At 39.3% G+C, this 14,635-nt stretch overlaps 1 protein-coding gene across 1 annotated transcript in view; it reads left to right on the top strand.

Moving 5' to 3' along the window:
- The window catches only part of zfhx3b (zinc finger homeobox 3b), a 452,880-nt gene that overhangs the window by 362,234 nt on the left and 76,011 nt on the right, over nucleotides 1–14,635 (top strand). Inside the window, exon 5 of the mRNA XM_072279832.1 lies at nucleotides 10,289–10,396. Coding sequence (XP_072135933.1) covers nucleotides 10,289–10,396 — 108 coding nt within the window. The remainder of the gene's footprint in view (nucleotides 1–10,288; nucleotides 10,397–14,635) is intronic.

The following is a 14,635-nucleotide window of genomic DNA, read 5'->3' as shown; positions in this document are numbered from 1 at the left end:
ACACAGGTTCAATCCTGCTGATGACAGAACTGGTTCTCTCAAAAGAGGCTGCAGGGGTTATAGACTCAGCCAGATTGATGACAGGCACAAGCCTCCCCATCATTAAGGACACCTTCAAAAAGCTGTATCTCAGGAAGGTGGTGTCCATCATGAAAGACCCTCACCACCCAGGAATGCCCTTTCCTCGTTACTACCATCATGGAGGGGCATTGGAGCCTGAAGAACATCACTCAACATTTTTGAAATGGCTTCTTCCCTTTTGCCATCAGATTTCTGAACCAGTCCATGAACCCATGAATTCTTCCTCACTATTCCTCTTTAGCCCTGTTCATTTATTTATTGTTGTAATTTATATTAATTTTTATGTCCTGAACTGCACTGCTGCCACAGAACAACACATTTCATGATGTATCTCAGTGATAATGATTCACTTTTAGTAATTCCTGTTATCAGGTTTACATGCTTTGATGCCACTCATTACAATCCTGTGGAAGTATGGATGTCCACGCAGTGGCCACATTAGCAGAATGGGAAAAAAATGTGATCTGAGGAAGGTGACAATAAATCGAATAACCATGCATTACAATAGTGGCCTTACGGTCTTTCAACAGTGGTGTGCAGAAGAGCATCTCTGAATGTACAGCACGTGAAGTTATTGTTGGTGCTAGACGGGGTGATTTGAGTATCTCAGAAACTGCTGATCTCCTGGGTCTCAAGAGTTTACAGAGAATGGTGTGAAAAACAAAAAGTATCCAGCGAGCAGCAGTTCTGTGGGCAAAAATGGCTTGTTAATGAGAGAGGTCAGAGGAGAATGGCCTGACTGGTTCAAGCTAACAGGAAGGTGACAATAACTGTACATTACAATAGTGGCCTTGTGGTCTTATAGTAGTGGCTGTGGAAGAGCACCTCTGAATGTACAACACATTGAACCTTGAACTGGATGGGCTACAGCAGCAGAAGACCAAATTAGGGTCCCCTCCTGTACCTAATAGAGTGGCCACTAAGTGTTTGGTTACCATATTGAGTGATTTTTGTGTATTTTCCAATTTGGGACAAAATTGACTTCTGGACATGTGATATTAACCACTTGTTACTTGAGGGACAGCCTGTAATCAGAATCAGACTCATGCATTTATACTGTTATTATACAGTAGATTTCATTTTGTAATGATCCAATAAGAAAATGGATCAGCTCATAGTACAAACAGTCCCAAGAGCAAATCTGTACTCAAACTAACACTGATTACAGACTCTCTCAGGCCACAAACAGTGTGGCCTTTAGAAGGATAAAAGTTGTATTGATGTGACTGAGGTGAGACCTGCCATTGAAGCAAAGTGGTAGGGATTTAAACTCTGTCATGTTATATGTCACCAGGAACTCCTGAAACTGTCAAACAGAATCGTCACTGTTCTCCAGGCCTACCATCCTTCAACACAAACTGTCTTAAAATTGCAGAGCATAATCAAATATCTATTTAAACATTTCCATCAGATTCATTTATTGCACCTTTGATAACTCTTGATGCTGAAATTAGCAAATCAGTGATCTAGGGTCCAGAGAGGCAGCAAGAGATATGCAGAAAAACATTGCTTACTATTTGACCGCAGTAGCCCATGCAAGTGTACAGCAAAAATGTTTATGGTGACCTTTTCCCTTTTACAATTCTGTGGCCTATTTCATCAAAATATGACTAATCCTCATACACAGGTACCCTCTTTATTTACGGTGGTCTCCTTGTTCTCTAAGTTGGATAATTTTCAAGTGACTTAATCAGACATACTAAGAAATCACAATGAACAAAAACAAGGGTTAGAGTGCATTTTATGGAATTAGTCAAACACTTTTATTAAGTATAATGAGAGGCAAGTGCTTGCAGGTATCTTGTGAATTGGCACATCTTCCATGTTTAGTTTTAAGATTATGACATTTAATTGATGTGATAGGCTGTCCATTTAATCTGATTGCATGTTGTATTAGTTTCCAGCACAACAGAGTGAAAAATAAAGGCTGCTAATGGTTTCTCGAAAGGACTGAGAACATTGACTAAAATTCAGAAACTGTAAGACTTGAGTTAAATGAGCCATTCTTCAGCAGATTTCTGCAAACGGCAAACAAGATCAGAAAATGAGGGGATAGCACAACAGGTAGATGAACCAGATGTCCAGCTTTTCCCCTTCCATACTTCCAGCATGGGTGGGGTTTCTCTCCTTGTGTATGGACGGAGCCAGCCTGAAGTCAGGATTGACATGTTGGCAAAGCTAAAAATGAAAATACCATAAATTGGAGTTAAAATTTCAGCTGGTTAGCAATGTTTTTCATGCATATGGAATGCGAGCTGGACCAGAGAATAAACGAGACACATCCAAATGCACTGAAGACTTAAAACTGTGCTGCCAAGTAAAAATGGAAAGCACCTCGGCGATCAGTGAAAATATTGAAAGATGAATGAAATGGGAAGAATCAGGGCAGTCCTTCATGAAGGAAGAGACGTAGAACTAGGAATCACCTGGGTCCTTGCTCACAACACCAGGGAAAGAATATTGTTTGTCTGTCTGCCGTTGTAGAATATACAGAGTTGAATGGAAGTGGGAATAAGGGGGAAATAAAAGAGGGGATCTCTTGGTTCTTTTTTAAAAAGAAAGGTAAAGTGGCATGGGCAGAATCCAGATAGATTATTACTGAAGAAAGTGTGTAAATGTACAGTCAGTGCCCACTTTATTAGCTACAGCTGTACACCTCATTAATGCAAATACCTAATCAGCCAATTGTGTGGCAGCAACTCAATGCATAAAAGCATGCAAACATGGTCATGAGGTTCAGTTGTTGTTGAGACCAAACATCAGAATGGGGGGAAAATGTGATCTAAGTGACTTTGACCATGATTGATTGTTGGTGCCAGGTAGGGATGCCTTGAGTATGTCAGAAACTGCTGATCTCATGGGATTTTCACGCATAACCGTCTCTAGAGTTTACAGAGAATGGTGAGAAAAACAAAAAAAAAAATCCACTGAGTGGCAGTTTTTTGAGCAAAAATGCCTTGTTAATCAGAGAATTCAGAGGAGAATGGCCAGACTGGTTCCAGCTAACAGTAACACACATAACCATGCATTACAACAGTGATATGCTGAAGAACATCTCTGAACACACAACACATCAAACCTTGAAGTGGATGGGCTACAGCAGCAGAAGAATATAAACATATGCTTAATGGCCACTTTATTAAGTACTGTAGGTACTAACTAATGTGACCATTGTGTGTATATTTTTCATAGCACTTGCACAGATCTGCATCATACCACAGGAAATAGGTATCCTTGAAGCTGCTGCCTTGCACAACATAAGCCCATGGTTTACAAATAACAGAAAGCCTTTGATGAAAATCTGTCACGGTGACCCTGGCTAAAATGGTCAGAGTGCACATTTGCGTCACAAAAATACACCAAAGTTGATGGCATTTCCTCCAGGACTGTGAGGCAGATATCTCATCGCTCTTCCTGCAGGCTATTTTCTGCGCAATGAGCATGAAACACTACCCAAAGGCTGGCATCGCTCAGCTACTTGAAGTGTACTTTGGGCTGAGGACATTTAACACTGTCATGAGCTGCAATCAAATCATGTTGAAATATTTGCCAGTGGATTGGAAAATGCACTGGTACAGATAGGGCAAGACAAGAGGTAACAGGACACCAATTTTCCATTATGATGGAGATATCAGCCCATTCTGAATATGTATAACCCAGAAAACATATTGATTTTTCATTTGGAATAAAAATCATCAACCTGAAACTGTCAGATCCCTTTGTTAATAGCTCATCCCCTGCAGATACAGTTCACCACAAACCAGTTTTAATTGCAATGCATGCACTCAAACAAATAGCAAAAAAAAGGAGAAACTGTCCATGTGAGTTCAGCTTTTTAAATCCCCTTTCCAAGATAAACAATGACTCAAAATTTGCTGCAGAGAATCTCACAACATGCCCATCTTTTATATTATCTTGTCATTTGGTTTGAAGAATTTTAGTCGCAATTGTTGGAAAAGGGCCGAAGCTTCCAACAACTGATGATAATAGTGTGGTGAAGCTAACCAGGCGGGGTATGCCACCTCATTGAGCCATGGGACCAAATGTTTATCCCCTCAACAAGTGAATGTCATTGTTCCTCCTTTCCCCATTTTTGACTTGGAATAAAGAGGGTAAAACTAGAGTGCATCTTGGAGATGAAATAAAGCAAGGGAAAGAGTACTTGATCTATTTAGAGAGCAACGTACGATCCGTGGGATTGGGACTCATATCTCATGTTTTGCTCTTCAGCTTCCCCCACATCAACACAACTCTCTGGGTGGATGTAAGGCAGTTGAACAGCAAAATAGTAACATATTCAGATTATAAATAGGTCCTTGCATTGTTCAATAAAACTTTTATTAGCAGCAGTATGCTTACTTCATAATAATAGAGTTTGAAGTCAAGATTCTGGTTTGAAAGTTTGATAGTGCTTTGGATCAAATTGATCAGCACTAGACCAGTTAACCAAGCAGAATCTTAATCTTGCCTCAATTTGCTGAATGACTTTCACACTAACATCAGCATCTGCAATAAACTTGCCATTGTTTCCACCGTACATTTTGTATGTTAAATCGTGGTCTCATTTGTCCATTTAGTAAGCACTAAGTTAATGCTGAAGTGACCCAGGGATGGTAAAATTCTCATTCCATTCATCAAAATATAATTCCTGGAAATGTGGTTGTCAGGGAATGATAAGTCAATCAAGATATTTTCTATAAAAGGGAGGAAGTTATTGTGGCTGGTTTCAAACTAGAGGCTCGTCAGCTTATTCATCACAAAATCTGTAAGGAGTCAACACTTCAGTGGAAAATTTGTCAGTTTAAATTATTTAAATTCCACTAAAAGATGTCAAGGCTCCTCTGGCTAATGAATGTATAAAGCTGTTGGCCAATGCAGCACAAGAATATTCATTCTAAAAGACAGGAGAAGTTAGCAAAGGTAACATTTGGTGAGCTGCAGCTTCTCACACAGCTAAGAAGGGGGAATAAGGTGACCAGGAATGATGATCACACCAACCTTCCTGACAGAGCTGTGATTTCCTCTTTGGCTAAGCAATTCACTGACACCAATGGGTCTTCGGCACCCAAAAGGTTGCACCCAAATGTGAGTCTTTCAGAGGTTAGAAATGAATAGGGCTTGTTCTTAGAATGACACAGTAAGATGCCATTGGGTTGAGCTATGCTGATGAATTCAATGTCTTTATGGTAAAAAGCAAGATGAGGTGTCTGGATAGGGGAGTGAAATAAAGAATCCAACCCCATTTTCTCATCCTTTTAATTGTAGTAATGGGGACACAATCCATTTACTTATTGGATCCTCACATAACATAACCTACTGCGCAGCAAAAACACAAATAGTTGACACCACATTCCAATTACAAAGCTCAAGGTAGTCATAACTCATTGCCTCAGAGACTCGGTTTTGAACCTGACCTTGGACACTGCCTGTGGGGAGTTTGCAAAGTTTCTTTGAGACCACGTGGGAATCCCCTCCAGGTGCTCTGTTTTCCTTCCACGTCCCAAAGGGTGAGAATAAGACAAATGGGACCAACTGGATGGGCTAAGTGCCTCCCTTGGTTTGATTAAGAAGTGTGGAGTGTATCACAAACACGAGAAAATCTGCTGATGCTGAATATGCACACGTAAAAAATGCTGGAGGAACTCAACAGGCCAGGCAGCATCTCTAGAAAGGAGCAACCAGTCAACGTTTCGGGCCGAGAACCCTCTTCAGGACTGAGAGGAAAGTGTGGAGATGCCTGAATTAAATGAGGGGGGGGTGAGCTTAGCTGGAAGGTGATTGGTGAAGCCAAGTGGATGGGAAAGGTCAAGGATTGGAGAAGAAAGAACCTGATAGGAGAGGAGAGTGGACAATAAGGGAAAGGGAAAAGGGAGGGGACCCTAATAGGATTGTGAGAAGAAGTACAAGCTCAAAGTGGGGAATAGCGGAAGGGGAGAGTACATATTGTCACTCATGGGGGAACAGTGTTTTGGGTGCATTTGTTATTTTTTGCTTTTGTATTCTCCATCCTAAAACAGCATTATATGTACTTTTGTATCCTATTTTTTGCTTTGATGCATTCAGCAGTTCACTCTGTTGACTCTTTAAAGATATTAGCCATTGAGATTTGCACTTGAGAATGTGTTTCTTGAAGGTCAACATGAAGTATACTGGAGTATTAATAAAACCTTGTTATCCATGTCCTTTTTGGGTACTTCCAATCCATTCATCTGAGCTGGGCTGAATTTGAACACAGACGCAGAGATGAAAAGTTGATGTTTCACCCACTCCAACATCAAGCTGACTTTTGAACTAACTGTTTGAAATATTACCATCTATTCCACTGCTTTAATGAGATTCCTCCTGTACGATTAAGCTGAAGGTGCAATTGAACTATGAGTTTGGCATCAGCACTAAGTAGATTTGAGTCCACAGAAGTGACAGTATAGTGAAGTCCATGATTCATACCGAATTCGGGACCCTCAATCAGCATATTTATTTGCTGTTCTGTGCATGAATGTTGTGCAGGTTAACTACTTAAATTTAAATGGCAGCTTTTCAATGCAAATCTTCAAGCCTTCCATTATTATTTTATACTGAGGTGTGGGGAGTTGCCATTCGGTTTCCAGTTCGACTTTTCAAAGTGATTAGTATTTTCCTGTTACCCTGGGCTCTAGCAGGGATTGCAAGTAACTGAGCTGGTTGGCAGCTGATCTCTTGTCGGGCTTTTCCCAATGCGGACCAGATCAATAAAACCTGAGCGGCAACGTACTGCTGTGACTGTAACACTAACTTCCCTCCTTCTCTGCACACTTGCTTAACACCTCCCTCAGCTGAAAATTAAGGACTTCAAGAAATGGGGAGCTTGATCTCTGAATCAAGCCACCCAATAATGTTTGTAGTCAGAACTCCAAAGAATGACCTGGGGAAGTGACCAATACCAGAATGCACCTCTTGTTCCATGGCAAGGGATCTCAATTATAATCATAGACTAGAGCTTCTGGAATCTCTACCCTGGAGTAAAAAGGGTAGGAATGTATAAAAGTGATTGTTCATAGGGTACATAGAATCTACTTGCATTAATGGAGGGGTCAAGGACATACTTAAAATAATTGACAAAACTCTCGGGATGGTGCAAGGAAACTTGTCATTTACACAGGCGTTGTAGTGCACGCAGCTTCATTTGTGGTTTTCAACAGGAATTTGATATTTGAAGGTTACAAAACTTGAGAAGTAGCAGAATAGCAGGATTGATCTGCAAGGAGCCGGTACGGATATACAGTATTGGACTGAGTGTTGGTATCCAGCACAGTAACAATTCTGCAAGTCGTTAAAGTACACCACCTTTTGCAGAAGGGAAGGTGCACTGAAACTGTGCAAAACTCAAGTCAGTTTTACCTGCACCTTTTTTGAGGCTGACTTGACTTGAACTTCATGGATGAATTGTGCCCACACTACTGTTTATTTAAGGCACTAAATTATTTAAGGCACGGTCCATTTCCATGAAACGTGTTCCTCCTCAGACTTCGATTCATATTTTGGTTTAATTATACCTGATTTTCAGATCAAAAGGAAATTCAAATGCACTCACTGGTAGTGTACAGTATATTGATCTATCTCTTAACCCAGTCAGCTTTTCACCAGAGCAGTTGTGAATCCATACAAACTTCCTCATACCTATGATTTATTTTACAGAGAATGTCTTGTATATAGAATTTGTGAATCAATGCACAAGCTCTCACTCACCAGCCCCTGTGATAAATTCCTTCATAAAGCTCATTGTCCCCATCTTTCACCTCACACTCCACCCACCCCCACCCCCCCCACTCCCGATCACCGTACTCTACTCCTCGTGATGTACTTCTCAGACCATGGAATCGCCCTTTCACCCGCCTTTGTGTAATGTAATGCCCGCTGCATCCTAGTCTACGGCTCGGCTGACTTGATAGCATGTAGATAAAACCGATGGAGGGGGCAATCGAAAGCTGCACTGTGAAATACCTGCAGAGAGAGAGAGAGATGCAAAATAGTTTTACTTGGGACAATTTTGGGGCCATCCAGTTCACTGTATGGCTCGTCTGACAAAACAATCTGATCATGTTTACACAGGTTACATTATCTCTGATGAGGTTGTTGCAGCTGCTGTTAAGTTCTTCAAAAGTTATGCCAAGGAGCCTCAAGAATACTTACTTTCTTTTCTCACCGAACAGCTGGGGAACTTAATGAGCAAAAATCTCAATCAGCTAACCTGACCTGACCTGACCTGACCTGACTTTGCATATTGTCCTTAATAAGGACTTACATTAAAGCATTGAAGAAACTGTTCATTCTTTGGGAAGTGGAGGATTGTCATTGTTCTGGGGCCCCCAGTCACTGCTGTTTGTGATTAAGTTGATGTGTAAAGTTTTGCTGTTTGCTGGATTCGGCCCCTTCACAGCATTGGCACAAAGTGCTCATTCACATTTAGATTAGTCTAACAGCTCCAGGGGTCAGTCTAAGGTCAGACTTAGTAATGATGTAAGGAGAGGCATGTCTGGGATTCTTATTTTCAACTGAAACATGTCCCAGGAACTATTGAAAAGATGCACCAGCAAGTAAGAGAGTCCAGAGCTGTGGGTACAGTCTTTCTGCTTGATACCTTAACAGACTGTGGTCATTTTGTTTGAAGTAACCTCCCCCTCCATCTCCTGTGTTTGAAGGTCTTGTTTACAAGGCCTAGTGCAGCAGATTACTGTTGTGTGGTTATTGTATTTTTTTAAAGAGTGAAGTTTCTGGGACTGTATATTACGTTCAGCCAGAATGCTCAGTTTTTTTTTACAAGAAAGTGTAACTGTGGTACAGCAGTAGTGAGATATGTAGAGGTGGAGAGGTGCACAAGATCAAAAAAAGACCCTGGACTATGCATGAAAGAATCACAGCATGAAAGCCAGCACTCATTGTCTCTGAGCGCACTCCTGCCAGCGGTGCACGTCATTTCTCATTTTATTACAATAAAAAGGCGCAAGGATTGTCACTTCAATAACCACAAAGCAATTTCTTTTTATATATTTTTCTCAAAAAATTAGGTGATTACCCTTACTTTGAAACTACAATTAATTGCTAGTTAAAATCCACAAGTGGAGAAACGCTATTTTCACGAATAGTTAATTGTTTGTTTCTTTTTGCAAAAAGATCTTAGTTATTCTTGTCACAGTGTAATGAAATTGAATGACTGATGGCAACTTGGGCCTCCAGGAATAATATCCCGCTTGTGGCTGAAGCACAGATATTTTACAAGCATGAGCGAAAGATGAAATGCGGATGCCAACCGACCTTTGCCCTTCCTGAGTTACCTCATACAGTATTAGCTTTTGATGGTATTGGTATGTTAGGTACCTCAGCTTTCTCTACAAACCTGATTTATTTTTTTGCATCCTTTGATCTTTGTTTTTTTTTAAAAGTCCAGGGTTTAAAAAAAGATATTTTTTTAGAACTGCCACAAAGTAGATTACTTTGGTAAGAAAAGTCTTATTAAAAATCAATGCAGCACAGCAGGGTAAGAGGTGGTAAAATATCTTCTCATATGATGGATTCCATCAGAGCTGGATATCCAAGTCACCACAGGGACTGCCTATTGGAATCCTACACTGGAACTCAGATTTTAATATGATTAATTGATGTGGTCCAAAATGGTGCGTGCAGAAAGCATTATAAGATTCTCTTTTTAAATCAGTTTGTTTTTATTGTATCATGCCTGGTATCCAGACACCATGGTGAGGAATATTATTACCATGTGCACAGGTTAGTGGGGGTGGTGGGGGTTGTCTCGGGGAACAGGTTGACTTTAAGCGTCTGCTTGCTTAGAGTGACACCTATAGGTCAAAGATGGAAATGGGCAGACTCGTAAACAACTGTTTCCTCATGAACTGAAAATCTTGTAGTACTCAGGATGAGTTGGACATATTTTATATCATCCCCTTCTTCTGAACACACTGTTCCTTTTTAAAGGGGCCTTAAATGTTTTCTCTTCCAGTAGTTTAGCATAAAATATAAATGAACATCATAGTAAGTTGATTATTTTGGATACAAGCCAGTTAGGCTCTCCTTACAGTCCTCCCAGCAATGTTCTGAATTTGCATGTTCAGCTTGGAGCCCTTAGTGGCCAAAGTGGGATATCCCATTCTCTGCTTTGTACTTCTGCTTTCTTCAGAAGCACACTCTTCATTAACATTTTTCCTCTTCCCTCCAGAAGAAAACAATGAAGATGTGGAAGGGCTTAACGACTCCACGCAGGAAGCAGAAGATTCTACCAAAGACAAAGACAGTGGCAGTGAGAAGGAACCCAGCAAAGAAACAGGTAGAGCACTACATGCTGCTTAGGTGACAGGCAATTTTTGTTGCCTATTTTGTTTTCTTATAAGTAATAGGCCTATGCAAGGACACAAGAGGTTCAGAATCAAAGGTAAGAGCATCAGCCCACCAAACTGATGTGCATTTGATATGAACGGACACAACTCGATCCAGCATTTCAGACTTGGATTTACTGTGAGTCTATAAGTCGAAACAAACACAGGCTGAAGTGCGTGTGTACATGATTGAAATAACACAAGTCCACCCTTGAGAAGTTGAAGTTGCTTGGATCTAAAACTTTCTCGATTGTATGCAGCCTAATGCATTCAGTCTCATCATTTTGTCAGGATATTCATAATGTATGGGGGTCACTTGTTGGATAGCCAGATGACAATGAAGCATTTTACCCCTAAGCAGTTATGTGGTTCTTTGTATTACGTTGAATGAGTTATGACTTTAAGGACTTCGCTGATGAGATTAGGCATGGAAGGTCACAGACTGGCCATCTGCAAGGGCTGTTAGAATTATGCTTTAACTTGAAACAGTTATTCTTAATGAAGTTTTGGAAACAAAGATATTTCAGTCACCTCAGAACTTTCCTTATTTTTCTCCATGGATAACATTGTACACAGGAATACAATTAAACCATAAAGCTGCCAATGATGTGTTTGCACCTTGATGCATCATTCTACTCAGGAAGCGGACATGTCAACATGGAGATGAGTTCAGTTATAGCATAATAATCATGGGCAAGGTGTCAGAAAATTACCTAAAGTAACACCACCTTTAAAATGATTCTCAGTTTATGAAACATTTAAATGCTCATTGTTTCAAATGTATATAGCGAAAGTTGAGAGACTTTTTAAATAAAAAGTGTCATAACTACATAGTCAATATGATTTAAAGTAGCCTTAGTAAAATGAAATCTATGTTCAAAATGAATGGCTACAAATCAAAAGAACATTATTGAAGTAGATTGGGATTTTGCATAAAGGCAGCTTTTGTTAATATTTCCAATCAATTTAAAAAATAATTTATCTGAAATTGGTCTAAAGTATTAGCTTGGCATTCTCAGTAATATGGCTGCTTACTTCAACGCCACGCTTCTATTAAATTTCCACTTGTGTCTGGCTTCATTTTGTTATACAAAAAATTACTCTTTGATAACACAATTTCCATAATAACTAGTTTTTCACACAAAATGCTTTGTTATTGCATAGTAATTCTTTTAGATGAAAATTGCTTTATCAAACCATAAAAATGAATAAAACCTTATTAAAATGAGGCATTACTTTAATGAAACTATTTATGAAGTTTTAGGGCATTTAAAGATTAGTTAAATTATAAACTAAACAATACTATTGTGATGGTCTTTTCATCTGCATTCTTTATTTTGCATGAAATGTGCCACAAAAATGTTGCACTTTGGTATCTCCCTTCAGTCCAATTTGAATTTCACAAATATTGTTGTATTTTATTTGATTTGTTACATACTTAAGATTTTTAACATCTTGAGTGCAAAATTTACCCCTGTTCCATACATTCACATGAATTCAACTCAGCTGCTCATGAATAATGTATATGTTTGCCAATACCATACAAATAGCAGCTTCTTGGTATATAACCATTTTGTATACCATAAATTGTCATCTAAGGCATTCCTTTGTCAGTTGATAGTGAGGAGTCCATAAAAAGTGCCAATTTACAATTTGATTGGTTGAGGAGATTACTGTGCATGTAAATATGGAAGTCAGAACATGAAATGTAGCCTGTATGCCCCTGATAAGGATACTTAACTATGGCTCCAAAGTCCCGAATCCATCTGAGGTGGCATGGTATGAAATGGCCCACTGTATAAGTATTCCAAATTCAGTGGCGGTAACATGTGAAAAGGTGAAGGATGTAACAATCTCTGATTTTCACAACCCAAAACCAGTGACACATAATACTTTTACTGGATCAATTATATTTTCATTTAATTATTTTTAATTACTAGTATTGCTTCCCTATCCTCAACAGATCGCCATAGGTTCTGACCTAAGATCACTTCCATATGGTAAAGTCAAGGCTTCCATCTTTAAGAGCAAACCCCTTCAGGATAAGGAGGAGCCCAAGGTTTCTTCACATAACTTTTCAAATTGCAAGATGCAAATTGTCAAATTGCAATCAAACAAAACTCTCTTAAATTCTTCCTCTGTTGACTAGCTTTTGACAGAGCAGAAATACTGGGGACACATAGACACAGGCATCAGCTACTCCTGTCTTCATTCAGGGATTTAAGATTTACTCAGCACTGGAGATCAGGACTAGCTTTCGGTGAACTGCAATCTAACTTCCAATACCAGTAGCATTACATAAAATCATACCAGCCTTGAATAATATGTAATTCAGCCACAAGTTGCAAGTCTATTTTAAGCATTTTGCTTTGCAACTTAATATAATTATGAATCTAACAATTGTTCACTGAGAGCTAACACAAGTTTACAGCTTTATTTTCACATAGCATAGCACTGGTCTATAAAACACCAAACAACTCATCTGCTGCTGCATTTACAGTGTAGCTACTCTGGCTTCAGGCCAAAAGGCTAGATTTTATTTGGTTCTGGTGTTAGTACTGGTAAACTTGAATAGAATATTTTTGGAAGTTAGCTGACTGACTTGATCCTTTAGAGAGAACCTGCCTACATCATTAAAATTAATTTAGGGAGTAAAAATTTTATATATAATGTCATGATGTATTTTGAGTCTTTGATATGCATTGAGGTAAATATTGAACTTTTCTTACTGCCAAAATTATCATTTCTCACTGTTCGCCTTGTTTCTTTTTCATGAAGAATGAATGAAGTTCCGCACAATTTCCTTTGCAGAGAAATCAAAAACCAGATGTTGTCAACTTCTACATAATGGACAATAATTAAAAGATGAAAATAGGGCCTTTTTTTCAAAAAGGGAAATGAAGTATGATAAATAGTTCACTTGCTAGGAATGGAAGGGACATGGACCATGCCAGTTAGGTGTATTGAGTTAATCATGTCAGACCATCATTTCATACCATAAATTTTTCATACTTATAGAGTCATGGAACACTACAGCACAGAAACAGCCCCTTTAGCCTACATAGTGCATACTGACCTGGTCTTCTAAAATCATCTACCTACACCTGGACATATCCCTCCATACTCTCTCAGACAATACCTATTCAAGCTCAGCTTAAACGTTACAACTGAACCTGAACCTACCACTCTTGCTGGCAGTTTCTTCCACGCTTTTGCAATACCTTCCGAGTGAAGAGTTGTCTCTCAAGTTCGCCATAAATATTTCACCTTTCATCCTAAACGCTTGACCCCTTGTTCTCATTTCACCCAAGCTAAGGGCAAAAGGCCTGCAAGCATTCACCCTATCTATACCCCTCATAATTCTGCGTATCTCTATAAAATCTCCTCTCATTCTCTCCTGCTCTAGGGAACAAAGTCCTGATCTATGCAACCTCTCCTTATCACTCAGGTCCTTAAGTCCTGACAACGTCCTTGTAAATTTTCCTTGCACCCTTTCAAGCTTGTTGATATCTTCCCTGTAGATAGGTGACCCAAACTGCTAATTCAGCCTCACCAAGGTCTCTTGCTTTACAGAAAAAAAAGGGCAACCCTCAGTAAAAAGATGGCAGTTGTGTTCAAATATGTGTAAATGGAGATAGTGAGCTTTCCTGGTCAGAAAATAGGGTAAAATTCACCAACAGGGTGCAAATAATCATAAAAGATGGCTAGTGTTTCATTATCTAGGGACAATGAATATCAGATTGAAGCATCATAATATGGGAGGTGAAATAGATAGGCACAGCAAGCAACACCTTTGAAGGTGGTTTGCTGATGCACTTCCTTGGCGAACAAATGAGGAAATGCTAGTGTAGGCAAAATAATGCAGGCTCTTCAGGTTAATATTTTAAAATAGTGTTGGATGGTTATCATCACATTTGATATTTCAACAGAAGTGTTACCAAAGGCTGAATATATGAATGGGCAACATGAAAAATGAAAACTAATAGTAAGGCTAGGAAGTAGCACCAGCAAACCCATTGATTACTCGACTAATAAAAGAGGTTTCTTAGAGCAAACTCTCTCTGAAAGTGTCTAATCATTGCTGTGCCCTATTCTTCTCCACCAGTTCCTGTACTAAAAATAAAATATTTATGAAACCATGGCCTAAAGGTTGGAGTTGCTCACCTAACGTTGTGCGATTAGTGAAATGG

The sequence above is a fragment of the Mobula birostris genome, chromosome 15, assembly GCF_030028105.1.
Source record: "Mobula birostris isolate sMobBir1 chromosome 15, sMobBir1.hap1, whole genome shotgun sequence".
NCBI classification, from domain to species: domain Eukaryota; kingdom Metazoa; phylum Chordata; class Chondrichthyes; order Myliobatiformes; family Myliobatidae; genus Mobula; species Mobula birostris.
This window is presented reverse-complemented; position numbering and strand designations above follow the sequence as displayed.